This window comes from Gavialis gangeticus, unplaced genomic scaffold (genome assembly GCF_001723915.1).
Source record: "Gavialis gangeticus isolate Ggan-Ray unplaced genomic scaffold, GavGan_comp1, whole genome shotgun sequence".
NCBI classification, from domain to species: Eukaryota; Metazoa; Chordata; order Crocodylia; family Gavialidae; genus Gavialis; species Gavialis gangeticus.
In genome coordinates this window covers 19912809-19929606 of record NW_017729004.1, presented here as the reverse complement: position 1 = coordinate 19929606, position 16798 = coordinate 19912809, and the positions used below count along the sequence as shown (strand labels likewise).

General features: G+C 40.0%; 1 protein-coding gene across 1 annotated transcript in view; it reads left to right on the top strand.

Annotated features, from left to right (window-relative positions):
• Window positions 1–16798, top strand: part of LMBR1 (limb development membrane protein 1) — a 130746-nt gene that overhangs the window by 67365 nt on the left and 46583 nt on the right. The window contains exons 6-9 of the mRNA XM_019507945.1: window positions 6338–6464; window positions 6987–7055; window positions 9263–9327; window positions 9725–9797. Of these exons, the coding sequence (XP_019363490.1) occupies window positions 6338–6464; window positions 6987–7055; window positions 9263–9327; window positions 9725–9797 (334 nt within the window). The remainder of the gene's footprint in view (window positions 1–6337; window positions 6465–6986; window positions 7056–9262; window positions 9328–9724; window positions 9798–16798) is intronic.

The following is a 16798-nucleotide window of genomic DNA, read 5'->3' as shown; positions in this document are numbered from 1 at the left end:
TCTGGAACCAACTTCCAAGAGAGGTGGTGCAGGCTCCTACCCTGGGGGTTTTTAAGATGAGGTTAGATGTACACCTTGCTGGGGTTGTTTGACCCCAGTACTCTTTCCTGCCATGGCAGGGGGTCGGACTAGATGATCTGCTAAGGTCCCTTCCAACCCTAGAAACTATGAAACTGTTCATTTTGTATCGTCTTTTTATTTATTTCCACTCTATTCTTAGTTGATTGCATGCACAGTACAGTATACGGTACACATCCTATTTGTAACCTTGAAAAATATTTTTAAAAAATTGGTTGCCTCAGTTCCTTTTTCCACCTCTCCACCCACCCGTATGCTTCTGGCTAGCATCCCAGTGCCTAATTGTAAGCTAGAACAGAAAGCAAGCAATTTTCCATTATGAATGACACTATGCTACTTTGTGGCTTGCTGATAGAAATACTGCAGAGTGATGTAGCTGGTCTTTACTAAAAGTGGAATAAATGCATTACTTTCCCAGCTCTCTCTTCCATGGATTGGATTCAATAATTGACACGTCTTAATAAAAACAAAACTTGGGTCATCCATACTTGTTCTCAGTGTCTGGCTGTTGTGATCTGTCTCTCTCAGTTTTAGGGAAGTACTGGCCATGATTATCCAGGTTGAATTTTTTACTTAGTATTTTCCGTGTTAAGATTATACTTGATGTGTGTTTCTATCTATAAGCTGTCTCAATGCATATTTAATTTTTTCTTGTCTTGCTGCGCATTGTTGGATTTTATTTTTCTCATCTGCTACAGGGCATAGGCTAAATGCAGAGCAGAAAGGAGTAGTTGGTCTCGTGTGTAAATAACATCCTGGGGTTATCATTTTTTATAGTCATTTTTATAGTATCTCCGAATTTGTTAACAGTTCACCATGTGAGGTGGGCTTGTTTTGGCAATAATAAATATATCAGGGTTTTTTTTTCCCCAGAAAATAGGTTGTTTTAGCAAAAAATGAAGCTAAATTTTGTTTTACAGTTAGTTCAACAGTAACTTATTTTTGGTGTGCTATAGTCCATTCTGATTTTTCCCTTCAAAAGGACTGCTTTAAAAATGAATGACAGTTTTTATTTAACATACTTAATTAGTTTCCTATTACTACTCTTCCATGTAATCAGTATTGCTTTCACAGATGTTAAGTAGTGATGAACAGAAGAGATTAGTCCTTGAAATAATGTGTGAAATAGTGTGTAGAATTTATTTTATTATAATGATTGAGGCAGTGGTAGGCTTCCAGATTGCTTTAAAATAGTAAATATCAGTAAAACATTATGTTCAACTGATACTTGTATGTACATGCACACACGCATGCGCACACAGTGATGTTTCATATTAATCATATGGATTTGGGGTGTTTTAATCAGAATTTTGGAATGATTTAAACTTTAAAGCCTGAATATTTTCTTCACCACTTCTATCCAAAAAATATTAATACGGTTTGTGGAAAATGAAATGTATACCTGAAGTTTTATTTGAAGATGTACAGTTTTTGATTACTCTGAGATCAAAAAATGTTTGATGAAGTGAGAATCACAGTTGTAATTACAAACTGAAAAACCTTCAGTGGATTTACAGATGAGTTTTAACTCTTTATTTTAAATATAATACTTGCATGAAAACAGAGTACTCATTGTAAATGAGTGTTTAAATGCTGCAGAAGTATTTGGGTTTTGCATTAACTTCATTAGATCCCCAAACCAGAAGTAATTCGGACTCCTATAATTTGCAATTCAGGCAGTATCTTGTCTGGTGTCTATTCCATTATTATAATTGATTTCTATAATTTGGATAAAGTCCTTTGACATAGTGCAAGTAAGTTAAAATTAGATCATTGTTCCTTTCCCCATGGTTTCATTTGCAATTACATTCTCATTTTTGGATTCCTGATGTGAGTTAATATTCATTAACTTTGCTTGTGAACTGTGCATGTTTAGCCCGTATTTTAAGATCACTCTCTCTGTAAGTCATGTGTGTCCAGTGGAATGAACATTAAAATTAAAGATGGTCTTATAGTTAGTTTTAGGATGAAACTTAGCTGAGATCATTAATTATAATAAGCAGCATTAAAACATGCAAAATGGCAACTATTATTGCAGTGAAGGATGCTTATTTAGGATGATAAAATATGGAAGTGGATGAAAGGAAAAGTTGTTGACAATTTTAAACATTTTAAGAAATAAAATTAAAATCAATTTTAAGAAGTAAAAATGAATAGGGTACAAACAGGAATACCTAACCTGTTAACTGTTTTACAAGCTATAATAGTGGATGATTAAAAATCTACAGTGGACATACTCTGAGAAGACAAGTAGTAATGTTGTCTTGCAGCATCATTACTGGGGTAACATATATGATTAGCTAATCACATTGGAGATCTAGAAAAATATTAAAGGGTTCCAGGGTAATATGTGGTACAAAAATTGGAAACAGAAATAGTATTTGACCAAATAGGGTAGAGAGAGAAGTTGCCATGGAAAGCAGAAACTATTTTATTTCAGCTATTTCAGTCTGACATGTCTGTATGGTTTAGATTTTATCAAGTGTGAATTTGATTTTTATCAGATAAAAACTGTTCATGTATACTGTTTATTTTGTGGTAGTATGATACATAGTTTCATAGTTAGTAGGGTCGGAAGGGACCTGAGCAGATCATCAAGTCCGACCCCCTGCCATGGCAGGAAAGAGTACTGGGGTCAAACGCAGCTGCAGCTGGACCTGTGTCCTGGTGCAGGGGGGAGCTGCTGCCGGGAGGGAGTGAGTGGAGGGTGGGCAGGGGCTGCGGTTTGGGGTGAGGTGGGCTGGGGGAACTATGGGAGTGAGGGGCACCAGCAAACCAGAGCTGCTCAGCACAACAAAGCAGCAGGGGGGACAGCTGCAGCTGGATCCGCATTCATTCAGGTGAGTGATGGGGGCAGGGGGATTTTGCATGATAAAAACCCCCACAACAAAATCAAAAGCCAAACTATATAGGTATTTAGAATTTATTTTATTATAATGCTTGAGGCACTGATAATCTTCTGAATTGCTTTAAAATTGTAACTATATCAGTAAAGCATTATGTTCAACTGATACTTGATACATACATGCACATATATGCACACACAGAGCATCATTTTAATCGTGGAAATATGTGAATTTGGGGCCTTTTAATCAGATGATTTTGAAATTTTTAACGTAGAAAAACAGGATCCTTGCATAAGATATTTGCAGTGCTGTGGCTTGAAAAGTCCGTGAGAAATGCTTAATGACCATGGACAAGGACAGGTGATCATACAATAATGCTTAATAGGTGATTTGAAGCATCTTATAACTATCTAAGAGCCAGTATTGCTTCTAATCTAACTGCAGTTTCTACCACAAAGCTTTGTTCTTTATCAAAATAGTCTTTCTGTAATGAATATGTATCCAGTACTTCCTTTAAGTTCTTCAATGTATTTTTCACTAGCATCATCAGTTTTGAACCACAAGTAATTCCCTACTTATCCAAAATAACTTCTGATATATTTGTAAATTCCCTCCTGTCTGTATGAATGCTATTTTTGAAGATGCTCATAATAAAGTTAACATTACTTTATAATAGAACCGTTTTGATGACAGTGCATCAAAAGATGGGCATGATCCATGAGCTCAACAAAATACTCTGGCAATATTGATCAATTGTTACGATGTTTAAGAATTACCCAGAATACCTTGAAATACAAGTAAGAGAGTTGTTGGTATGTGAGTCTCATCAGGCAGGCAGCTCAGTTTTTAATTCTGAAGCAGGTATCAATAGGATGTGAGAAGGTGAGGAATTAGTTTTTGAAGATGGAGCCAATAACTTGTGTGAGATCCAGAAAAAAGACTACAATCTCCTGGACAGATGCAGATGAAAGAAGATTCCTGTGCCCAAATACTATTGCTAAGGGATTCTAACCTGGTACAAGCCACATATGCAGGCATGCACACACATACTGGCATTTCATTTTGATTGTGGAAGTATCAGAGAATGTTGGAATTTTTAACAAAGAAAGCAAGGGATCCTGCATAAGATATTTGCCTAATACCCTTCACAAGTGAAAAATGAATATCTTCAATTGAGGGTCAATTTAAATCTGACCAAATTTTATGGCTGCCTTGCAGCACTATCCACAGTCACTTTGTCTAGTTCTAGTTTTATTCAGTGTGCGGTAATCAATGACCTAATTTTACTTAGACTTTTCAAAGTCCATCAACTAAACTTCAGTAAATGTTAAGAAATCCATTTTGGAAAGAAAAAATGACTGCTGTATGCTGTTCTGTAGCAACCTCCACATGGTAGCATCTGATAAGGTAGGCTGTAGCCTATGAAAGCTCATGCTTCTCTTCACAAGTTAGTCTATAAGGTGCCCAAAGTGGCATCTCTTGCTCCGTGTGCCATAGACAGTTCAAGGCACAAATTGGCCTGATCAGTCGTTCATGTGTTCACAAAAACCAAACCAATCAGTGATGTTATGATTATCTTTGAATTTGAAGGAGAAACAGTCTATGAGGTGCCATACTAGTTAGTCTTCTCCATGCCTCTCAAAATTAGACCTATTTCATGAGTTCCAAGAAGAATCTATTCTCAGGACACTTGGTGGTTGAAGAAGACCATACCTGCTTCTTCAGAGAATGAATAGTAGAGAGGAAAACTGTTGCCTATGTCTTGTGAAGACAGAAATCTTGGGTCTGTTCATTCCTTCTATTCGTGAGGTTTTAAGAGGGGCTCAAAAGGTCCTCTCTGTCTTCAAGAAACACTGCTTTGCATTCCTAGACTACTTGGTAAAATGCAGGTTATCCAGCTATAATAATCAGAGTTATGGGAGAACAAAAATTAGGTTCTGATCATTAATAGTAGGAAATGTTAAGATTTTTATCAATGTTTAAGGCCTATCCCACATGAATGAAATACTGACTGAGGAGAATTCTGCATTGTGTCCTTAATAACTTTAATTAGAAACTTGGGCAAAGTGGTGGGAGAGATTTGGTACCTTGGCTTAATCTTCTCGCCTGATCTCTAACCAGGGGGTTGAAAAGGTCTTTTGATTCTTTGTCCTCTTCGCTTACTTCAGCAAGTCCAGACCAGCAGGAGAGGAGCTGTTTAGAGACTGCAGTCTGTGCTGCATCAGCCAAGTACAGATGTTTAAGACTTCTAAGACCTTTCTCCCTTCATTCTTGGATAGATACCAAGATCCTGTGGGAACTTGATTTTCTGGCAGACTGTCATCTAATGATTGCTTAGACAAGAGGGCAGTAAGGGTGAGGGGGATGTTCTAAGGACAGAAGAGACAAAATAAAGGGGGAAGAAATTTTCCACTTTGCAACTTGAGGGTTTCAAGTAGGCTTTCAGTGCAGGTGTATGCCTGTAAAGGCAATGTAAACCAAAAACCCTCTGACAAATTCTGACCATGCTGGGGTTGGGGAAGAAGGGACCTGTACTGAAAATCCTTGAAGGAGAGCAATTTAGCAAATGAGAAAATGAAATACAAAAATGTTAATGAATATTCAAGTTTAATGTTAAGGGTGACAAGAAAAAGGTTAGGTTGTCATAGTAATACTAATTCTTAGTCTAATTAGTAATACAAATGTTCTCTGAATTTAACATTGCATTAGTATAGGCTTTCACACTTTACAGTATATGCAAACATGTTTTAGAAAGATTTTTATGTATGTGTAATCTGTGTGTATCCTGTGAGCAGTGTCTCATCAGTTGTAGAGCACTTAAGAAGTATGATGTAATTGATGTGACTGCGGCAGCAAGATGTGGCCAGACTAAGAATGAGCAATACTCCAGGCGTACACTTGAGGGCTCTGTAGACTGTGAGGAATGATGCAGAAGCAATTACAGTTGAAGACTGTTTTAAGTAAATTGGTGCATTGTACCTATGCAGGGTTTAATGTTGGCGGGGCTATTTGGCTATTTGCCATAATTGGCTTTCCATTCCCTTGATTGGAATCACAGATAAAAATTTGCTAATCCACTTTCTCAGCTGAAAGTATTAGAAACGTAATTTATCTTTTTAAAATGTCCTAGGAAAATCATAAGGTATAAAGATTTTTTTTATGGAAAACGAGAGTGGTGTAAACTGTTAAGCTGAAGTAATTTTAAACAGTTTTCTGTGGTTTTAGGGAGAAGGGGGCCAGTCCTGGCATTATAAAGCCATAAGAACTTGCTTTTTCCTTTGGGTGTAAAAAGGAAAGAAATGCATCTCTCACATGCTCTTAATATATACATATACAAATGGAGTTATTTAATTTAATTTGCTTAGTGTCAGAAGCTTTCTATTTAAAATGAAAATCTGTTTAATTTTCTCTAGGGAATCCAAGCACGCATTTTGGAAACAGTTGTTATGCTTATTCTTCTTGCACTGCTTATCCTTGGAATAGTTTGGGTAGCTTCAGCTCTCATTGACAATGATGCTGCCAGTATGGAATCTTTATACGGTATGGACTTTTAAAAAAAAGCAGTTTTGCAGTTTATATTGTCGAACTGGATGTTTGCAATTAAAATACATTTATAGTAAATCTCTGTACTGCTCCTTTTTACTGGGTGGAGGGGAAAGGGATGAGAAGGGATTGCATTTGTTTGACCAGTACCTCATTTTTTGCATTCAGCTAGTGTTTGTAAATGTCTTCAGTATATTGAAGAAATTCAGTAGTCTTGTGGACAGTGTCTTGCGTATTTAACGTTAGAGCAAGTTTTAAATACTGTCAAAGCTACTTAAAAAGGGTTTTTTTCCCCCCGCAAAGCATCAAGGATTTCATAAACTGTCTAATCCTTTGTTTCATTTATAAAATATTATTGTTTAATCTTGGAAGAAAGAATGGCATAATGAAACAGCATAATTTATTTTGTGTGGGACTGGTGTAAACTTCCCATTTTTACTATTTGTTAGTTTAAGCAATTCAAATAAAGCATAACATCTAAGATTTAAGAGTCTAAAGCTGTGCTAATTTTCCTTACAGATCTTTGGGAATTCTACCTCCCTTATTTATATTCCTGTATATCACTGATGGGCTGTTTATTACTTCTTTGTAAGTATTTCTGTGACTCTTTTAGAAGAAAAGTAATATTTTAATTCATGAGTGATAGTTCAGTAGGTATAACTTGAACATGAAAGAAGAATGAATTAGAGTTACTGTGACGCTTTCTCAAATGCTTTTTTCTACTTTAATGTGAGAGGAAAGGATTTCTTAGAGTGATATCTGTTATTGGACCAACTGTATAGTTGAGATAGTTAGACAAGTTTTCATAGTCAAGACATTCTTCATGAGGTCTGACCAGAACAAGCACAATATAGTAAAAGATGAGTATACACTTGGTTGATCCAATAAAAAAAATACAACCTTAGTAAGTCCTTGCCTCTCATGCAGTTTCTGAACCATCACATCTACATCTACATCACTCTTACACTTTTCTACTTTAACTCTTTATAGTAGTAGGTTAATCTAATGTCTAAAGTTTCAAGAATCAACATGTTTCCTTAAATGATCCTAAGGATCCTTACATGATCCAATGGACTGCTTGGGGCTGGTGGGGAGCAGGAGGAGGGCAATAAGGCAGAGTGTCGTGTATGTGCACATATGCACATGCATGTGGCTGGCACTACACCCAGTCAGTGCAGCGGAGAGCAGGTCCTGCAGCTCCCTGTGGGGAAAAGGTGTCACTGGGAGTGGAGGGGGGGGAGCCGTGGCGACATGTCGCAGGGATATGGGGGGCATGTGCCCCCACAGATTTGTGTCCACGGTGGGGCATGGGGATGCAGCCTGGCTGAATCATTACTAGGCAGGAGCTGCTTCTGTGGGCTGGCAGGTAGGATCTGACCAACATGGCCACCAAGGTGAGGCACTCTGCCCACCTGGCAACAGTGGAAAGGGAGGGCACAACTCTGCGCTGCCATGGCACCTCACCTTGATGACCATAGTGGCGTGGAGTTGTCACCCTGCTGCTGCCAGGCAGGCAGGAGGCGCCTCACCTTGGCTGCAGTGGCAGTGTGGTGCTTCTTCCTGTGCTGGGTCTTGCTTGATTGGCTGTGGAGGCAGCTCCTGCCTGGTGCTGGTCCAGCCAGGCTGCAGCCCTGTGCTCTGCTGTGGGCACAGAACTCCGGAGGGGCATGCTGCTCTCTGCCCCCCTCCATTCTCCCCTGATGTATCACTTAAGGTGTTACCTGTGCCCACACCCTACCTTCTCCACACACCCACCCCCTTCCCCACACACTGGGGGAGCTGGGGCCTAGGGGTGGGGGATGTGTTTGGGGGGTGAGGGGCCGCAGCAGGGCTGGGGGGGTGGCAGAGGACTGTGGGTCAGGAGTGAAGGACAGCAGCAGGGCCAGAGGTCTGCAGGTCAAGAGTGAGGGGCACCAGCAGGGCTGGGGAAAGTAGAGGGGGCTGTGGGTTGGGAGTGAGGGACAGCAGGTTGGGCAGGGGCAGAACATCAGCGTATTAGGGCTGCTCAGCTCCACAAAGCGGCAGCGGGGACAGCTACAGCTAGACCCACATCCTGGGGAGTGAAGGGGGAAGGGGGAGCTCTGATTTTCCATGATAAACCAAAATTAAATGTCAAAATATATAGGTATGTAGAATTTATTGTATTGTGATGATTGAAGCACTGGTAGGTTTCCAAATTGCTTTAATATTGTAAATACATCAATAAAAGTTTGTTCAGCTGACACACCCAGGTTTCCTTTTACTCGTGGAAAAACATGGATTTTGGGTTTTTTGACTGGGCTTGGCTGCTGGCTGGTCTTGATGTCCAGCCATGTAACTACCTGTAGCCCATCATTTTCCATCCCTGCAGGTGTCTCTGGAGCCTGTTTTACCCTCTCATTTTAGATCCTAGTGATAGTCCAAACAAGAATGAAATTTGGGCTAAGTTCTTTTGCCATTTATCAGGAGGGGAGAGATGCCCTTCCTACAAAAACTGTCATAAGCTTCAGCTGCCCTCCAGGTTATAAATACAACCAATAATTTTGGCAGTGTTGCAGTTGGAGGAGGATGAGAGTGCAGAAATGTTCAACTCCACAATCTCTTTAACTGTATAATATGCAGAGTGAGATTTTTAATGTTTATTGTAAAGTACTATTTAATGACATTAGATTTTTAAAAAGAAGCTCAGTTCATTTTTCTGTTACTCCAGAGTTCTGATCAACCATATCTACTTTCAAGAGTCATATGCATATAAAATAGTATGTTCAGGATTTGAATATAGCGTCACCATATTTTCTATCCTTTTTATTCCCCAGTATGCACACCAGTGGGGCTTTCACGGATGTTTACGGTGATGGGCCAGTTGCTGGTGAAGCCAACAGTAAGTACTATGTATTTCTGGACTCTTGACAGTCTCTTGACAGTAAAAAATGTTATAAATAGCTGTCTAGATGCATTTCTTTCTAGAAATGTTTGAGATACTGTATTACAAAACTATTTCAAAACCAGTGTCATGATTTTTTGGCCCAGTCTAGCAAAAATCAATGCATGTTCACAAAAAAAAAAAATCAGAACAATTCATTCATATAAATAGTGACCATTCATGTGTCTCATTGACCATATGTATGAATCAAGTACTGTTTTACACAATGTTCTTGGGATACTAGTAATGTATGGACTTTCTTAAGAAAGGAAGTTTTGAGGTGGAACCAAAAATTTAGCCAAACAAGATGCACAAATGAATGTTTATCAGTTGGTATTTATGTTTCTAAACACAGATCCTTGAAGACCTGGATGAAGAGATATATATCATCACCTTAGAGGAAGAAGCAATTCAGAGGAGGCTAAATGGTACATATGTTGTGATGCTGCTTTAGATATATAAACTTAAAGAAAGTAGTGCTTCATAGTCATGTTTTGCCATAAAATAAGTAAGCTTGATTACCTTTGAACAGAAAATGGAGGTTTTCAGACTTCCCAATTAATACTGTGCTTCTGCTCCATACATTCACTTGCACAGGACCATTGTATTTTCCAGACTTGAATATAGGTGATAAATTAATAGGCAGAAAGCCAGTACTTCACCTGTCTTAGATTCCTTAATAACATGTAAATAGATTTTTAAAATGCTGTGTGAATATATGTTACTATCATATGAATATATATTAATGTGTGTTAGTATCATTAGATATACCTACTGGTAAGAGGTAAGATTTCTGCAATTTGCCAGTTTAAGGATTATCATTTGGTTTGGTAATTCTTGTCATTTAAAAAAAAATTAGTTTATATTCTGCAAACAGAGCATTTTCCATCCAAGCTCTAACAGAGAATAATATAAGTATCAATTATAGTAGTTTTGTTTGGTAACAATGGAGGATAGTGGCCATCTTTAGTACTTTCTGTCTGTAAAGACTCTATGGGGAGATAGATGATAACTTTAATTTCCAAAAAACACCTATGGCTTTCAGCTCATTAAGGATATTGGGAAATTGCAGCCATTAACAGGCCCCAAATCATTAAACTAAGCCATCTTTTTCCTTTTTTTTTTTTTTGGCACAAGCAGTTTGATTTCTTTATCTCTTTGCCTCTCAAAACAAAAAGAAAATTGAAAAATACTCTAAAATGCTGGATTTTTAATGTCATGATTTCACAGCTCTGTCTCCTTATACCTGGGGAGCTTGAGAGAGAAGCTCAGAGCTCTGCTAAGATCACATTATTAGTGGTGGTTATTAGTGACAATTTCTCATTATCTTTGTTCATTCAAAATGACAAATCATAAATGGAGTTATGAATGTTGTTTCTGAACTCTGTTCTGTTCTCCCCACTGTGTTTTCAAATAGCCAGATATTCTTTACTTTCTGGTGGCAATACAAGTAACATCAGTAGTGTGAAGGAGGTGGGGAACCGGGGCAGCAGCCCTGGTTACCACCTTAGCAGGATGGAAGATGCAAAAATAGCTGCTGCTGCAGTTGATGACAGGCTGCACCACTGTTGCTGGCAGCTGTCCCTACCCAGGGCACAGAGCTGCCCTGTTACACCGGAGTCCCATGCTTTTCCTTGGGCATTTGAGGTTGGTTGAGCGTGTACTGTAGTATAATATTTATATCAGCTGGGGTTTTTTTGTACTTGCAACACAAAGGTGGGTTTAGTGAATCTCCTTTGAAGCTACAATGGGGTAATTAGAATCGTTCCAGCTTTTTTATGTTAGCTAGCAACTGTAAAATATTTGTTGTCATAGAAATGATACTTATGGTATATGGAGAAACTGTTTATGGAAAAATGACTTGTTAGCTGTTCAGGTATCCATTACGAGTGGCTTAGAACAGGGGCGTCAAATTTACCCAGACCTGTGCCAGTGTGTGGCCTGGATCAGGCTGCATCTGAGCCGTGTGCAGGAGTGGGGCTGGCATGTGGTGCATGGGGCTGAACTGGCCGTGTGCACTCCACGTGGCAAAGTGGGCCAGCACAGGGCACATCTTGCATGCGGCAACCCTCTGGAGTGGTCTTGCATGCTGGTTCCTACATCCAGACCAGCCCCAGAGCCGGCACTCGGGTCCAGTCCAGTGCGGGTGGCACATGTAATACGTACCCTGAACCATCCTCCTGTGCTGGTTGTAGTGTCTACGGCACTGGGTCCAGCCCATGCACCAGCCCAGCCCTGCATATGGCCTGCAGGATTAGTCCAAGACCCAGGGGCCAGATCATAGGGCTCCAAAGGCCAGATCCATCCTGCAGGTCTTATGTTTGACACCCATGAGTTAGAAAAATGGCAGCCATTTGCCAATGGAATATAAGAAGGCTTATGGTTTTTCTGCTAATAATTCCTTGGGACTCTTGTCCATATTATACATTGTTAGTATAATTTATTCCCAGTACAGTTTACATGGTGCTGTGCTTATCTTCTTCAAGTATAATATAAATATTGTAGGGCCATTTACTGAATACTATAAAAATACAGGAAAAATAATAGAACCATGCATAGACATTTGAATAGAATAATTCTGAGGCTAGAGCATCTTCCTAATTTAAAAATGGAACACTGGTAAATTATTTCTGTTCCCGGATTTCCTAACAGTTCTGTCTTCTGCATGTGGAAGACTGTAAGCTCTCTAGAGGAGAACCATCATTTTTTATCCAATGCCATTTTTCAAGCTAAATGATTAAAATCCACAGACTGCAAAGAAACACCTAAGTAAAATATACAGTAAAACAGGTGTTATAATTAGGAATGTACAAGTGATCAATTTTTTTTTCAGTATAGTATCCTCATTTTAAAAAAGGGATTTGTTTTGGTTTGAGCTAGACTAAAAAGTCATGAGCTTAAGGTTTTGTTTTGTGTGTTTTTTTTTTTTCTTGCCAAAATGGAAAGAAATGAAGTTTTGTTTTAAATCTTTTTTTAACCTAAGAATTTTTGCTTCCAATTCCATGCATTTTTAACTAAAGCAAATTAAATGAAAGGCTAGAATTACGTACCACTCACAAGAACGGTGATGCGTTGGTGGTGGCAGTGGTGAAGGTGCCTCTCTCCATCTCAGTATGGCTTAGAGGTCTGCCTGAGAGAATATGAACCCAGATCTCACCCCTTGTAGGAAAGAGTTGCAACCACTGTCATATAGATTATGTGAGGGGTTGATTTGCTCTCAGAAGCCACTTCAACTTGCATGGACTTCTGAGATATTCTTGGAGTAGGGAATGGGATGCTTGTTCCAGCTCAGGGATTATCGTTACTGGTAGGCTATTGCAGTCTCTCTCAATGAGTATTTGAGTATTTAATGTGAGTAAAACAGTTTCAGGGCATCCTAGGACACCTTATAACCTGGCGGTTGGGTACTCTCCTGGTAACTGGAAAATTGCTAAAGGAGGGAATTTGAATCTGTCTTGTACATTGTGAGTGGCATTGCCACAACCATATAAAGAGTTGCAAGGGAATTATATTTGTGAAGAACTTTTATAGTATTTGGTTGAAGAAGCTTTTTGCAGTACAAAATTTTACAGTACAAGCCTTTTGTAAATTATTAATGAAGTACTTTTAAAACAAATGCATCTGTGGCAAGTGCTAAATTGTTGAAGTTCTGGTCTTTCAACTCTAAAGGAGGTATCTTTTACTACTCACAAGTAAAAGCTAAAGTAAAATATAGTCTTCACTGAAGTGAAGCAGCTTTTGGCCAGGATGGACTTGCAGGCACTCCTCTTTCAACTGGCATGTAGTAATGGTGCAATTGGGGTCTGATCTCTGATTTGAACAGTTTTCCTCCTGCCATGCATGTGTGACATGGCAGGAAGTGGGGATCACATCTTGTCACAGCACTGAATTGAATGTGTGCTAGGGGCCATGGATTTCTTGAGTGTTGATGCCTTTGCAGTAATAAAAACAATGCATTGCAATAATCATGGTATAGGAACGCTTTTAAGTAGTGATAATGTTAAACATACTTTTCCTAATTAATAGATTATTTGAAACAAGCAGCCTTCCTAGCCTAGTGATGTAGCAAGAAAGTATTTTGAAATATTATTTCATTTGGTGTTAAGAACTGATATTTGGGATTATGTTGCATTTGACTACATTTTTTATAAAGCCTCATATATTTCAAAAAGCATCTCATTATAACATTACATCATTTTAACTATGAAAATGAACTCTTTCATAAATTTTTACAAGTAAATTTTTAGACGTCTCAGTACAGTACAGGAAGTTGTATAGGTTTAACATCTCTGTTCTCTGTCCTAAAGTTTTAAGCTACTGAGGAAATACTGAGTTTAGGAAAGTGTGTGTTTCCAGAATATTAGGTTTCACTACCCACATCACTCCTACAGCAGAAGAATAAAGCTGGGACTTTTTTATATTAAAAGAAAAAAAGTTGCCTTTAGCTATTAGTTTTCCTGAATCCAAAGAGACGGGTGGAGTAGGATCAAAAATCCTTACTTGATCAAAGTTATTGGCTCAGAAGGTATCCTTACGTATGTAAGAAAGATGAAAGGTGTTGTTTTTATTGCACGCTAGTAACAGTGTAATTTTGAACTAATTGGTGTTGAACTGCCAATCACCTAGGGGGAATGCAAATAGATACTCTTACAATTTCCTTTGAGGTACTGAAATCTTATGTTGGGGCTGGAAGAAAAACAGAATAATACCGTTAAATTGACCTTAAATGAGCTGCTTTGTGGCTTTCTTGGAGAATCCCTTCTAACTTTTCATTACTAGTCCAAACAAGTTTCGTCTACCAATTTGATTTATTGGCTAGACAATGCTGACATTGAACTTCGTGCATGCTTGAAATAAAGTTTAATATGTTAGGGTTTTAAGCATTTAGCTACATCCTTTTCAAATACCATTTTGACTGATCTAAAATCTTGCCTGACTCTCTCCCACTCTCTCATAAGAATTTCTTTTGTACAGCAAGCTGCTGTCAGTTTTAAGTAAAACTAGAAGAGCTGTGTTATGTGGAAGACTCTGGATCTCTGTTGGTGTTAGATATTAAGGTCCTAATACAGTTGCTGTTGACGTCATTGGAAAGGTTCCCATTGATGTCAGTGGAAGCTGCCTCAAGACCTTACAGCCTATACTAAAATAAAAATATATAGCTCCTGAACAGAGCTTTTCTTCAATCCAGAAGCTTATTATGAATAAAAATAACTAAATGCTGACTTTATTTATGTACAGAAATGTAAGGGTGAAATGTCATTAAAGTCAGTGAGAGGCTTTCCAGTGACTTCCTTGTAGCCAGGATTTCACCCTGTGAGTATTTGATGAGTTATTAGTCAGATATTTTGTAAAATATTAACATGATGGTTAAACAAAGGAGCATAGGACCAGAAGGCATTATGGACCATCAAATAAAGTCACAAACCAGCATTGAAATAATACAGCAATTAGACACACGCTTTTAGAATTACAATTACTTAACATAATTTCTAATTTAAAATGACTAATTACTTGTTCTGATTAACTTCCAAAAAATTTGAGAGATGAACACTAATCTTCACAGAATTTAGAAAATAGTTAGCCGTGTGAGTCTGAAGTCAGGCAGAAGGCAAGGCAGGATGGCCTCTTAAAGACCTAGTTTGTTCAGAAAGACATCTGAACAAATTAGTCTTTAAGGGCACCTATACATGTGCAGCGAGGCTGCTCTGACATGCTGTAATTACAGTGTGTCTGCTGGAGCATGGTAATTACTGTGCTGTAGCAAACTCCAGCATCTCATGTATCAGCATCCCTGCACTGAAAAATGGCGGTGGGGGTGCTTTAACTAAAGCTTGTTTGATGAACTTTAGCTGAAGTGCCCCTGCTAGCATTTTTCAATGCGGGGACGCCTATACATGACACACTCCGAGTGCTTTAATTAGACCTTCTCTCGAAGCCATTGTTAATTAAAGTGTTCCCCCCCCTGCCCCAACTCCCGGAGCATGTGTATACATGCCCTAAGGTGCCATCCTGCCTCGCAGAGAATGTAGATTAAAATGAAGAGATTTGGGGAGGGGGCGGAGGAAACAAACTTTTTACACATTTTGCTTATTGTTCAGTTCCTATTACAAGACATTCATACTCCTTGAGATGAATGTAGCCCTCAGATATAACCATGTCAGTACTGTCAGTGGGAGTTGTTAATGCTTGCATGACTTCAGCATCAGCTTTTCCTCTCTAAGAGTTAGATTATAGCAACAGAATTTTGTATGAAAGAGTATAATGGGTCCTGTACCCCACTACTGAAGGAGAGAGGAAGGCAAGGATCAGGTGGCTGGCTCCAGCCTCCTGGGCAAACTGATAGTGAGAGAAGGCCTTTGCATAAAATGGCCACCTGTCTCAGGTGTGGTCAGGGATTGATAGGCCTGGGGAGGAGGTAGTGGGTCTGGTGACCCAGACTGAGATGGATAATCCTAGGACCTGAAGCAAGGGATAGAGTCTGACCCTGCAGAATGCAGGAGGCAGAGCTCAAGGAATGAGTGGGGCCTGACCAAACAAGGAGGAAGGCCTCCAGGCTGCAGGGAAACTGCAAGAATCCTCTGCATCACTAGGCATCCAGAGAAGTATTTTGGGGCCTTGCATGGTAGTTTTGCCACAGTGTGGTGTTAGCCCAGGATGGGGAGCCTTTGTTTGAGAGCAGATATACTCATCTTTTCATTTGCATTTAAGTACTGAAGGACCTGGTTGCAGCTGTAGGGGCAATGGAGACCGCTTAGAAGGGTGCCAAGGGGGCACCAGGTCCTAGACCAAAGTTGGGCAAAATACAGTGTACAGGCCAGATCCAGCCCACCAACTGACTGGATCCAGCCTGTGGCCACCCCTGTAGTGTTCCACATGGGGCAGAGTCCCACCTGCTCCCGGTAGGGCAGCCCACACCGTGCTGTTGCCAGCACCCACAGGCCCAGGCCCCCACCAGTGTACAGCTTCTGGAGGGGCTGTTCCCAGTGCAGCTGCAGCCGGCCAAATGCTGCTTTGCTCCCCTTCCCTCCAGGAGGAACTGCCCAGCTGAAGCTTCCCTCCTTCCTCCAGCACCTGCCTGTCCAGAGCAGCACAACAGGGACAGGAGCTGGAGGAGGAGCTGCTGCTGGATGTGAGGGGAGCAGAGCACCACCTGGCCGGTTACAGCCACACCAGGAACAGCCCCACTAGAAGCTGCATGCGTTGGCCAGAGCCCTGGCTGGTAGGGTTGTTCTGCTCCTCTCACCTCCAGCTGTAGCTGCTGCATCTGCTTCTGCCCCTGCTATGCCTCTCTGGATGGGTGGGGGCGAGGGAGGGGGTGGGAAGTGGAGTAGGTGGAAGGCAGCCAGGAGCTAGAGCTGGAGCTCCATGGGCTGGGCAGGAACTGTCTGGCAGCTGCTGACTAGGTGAGCTCTGCTGCACGTGTCCAGTA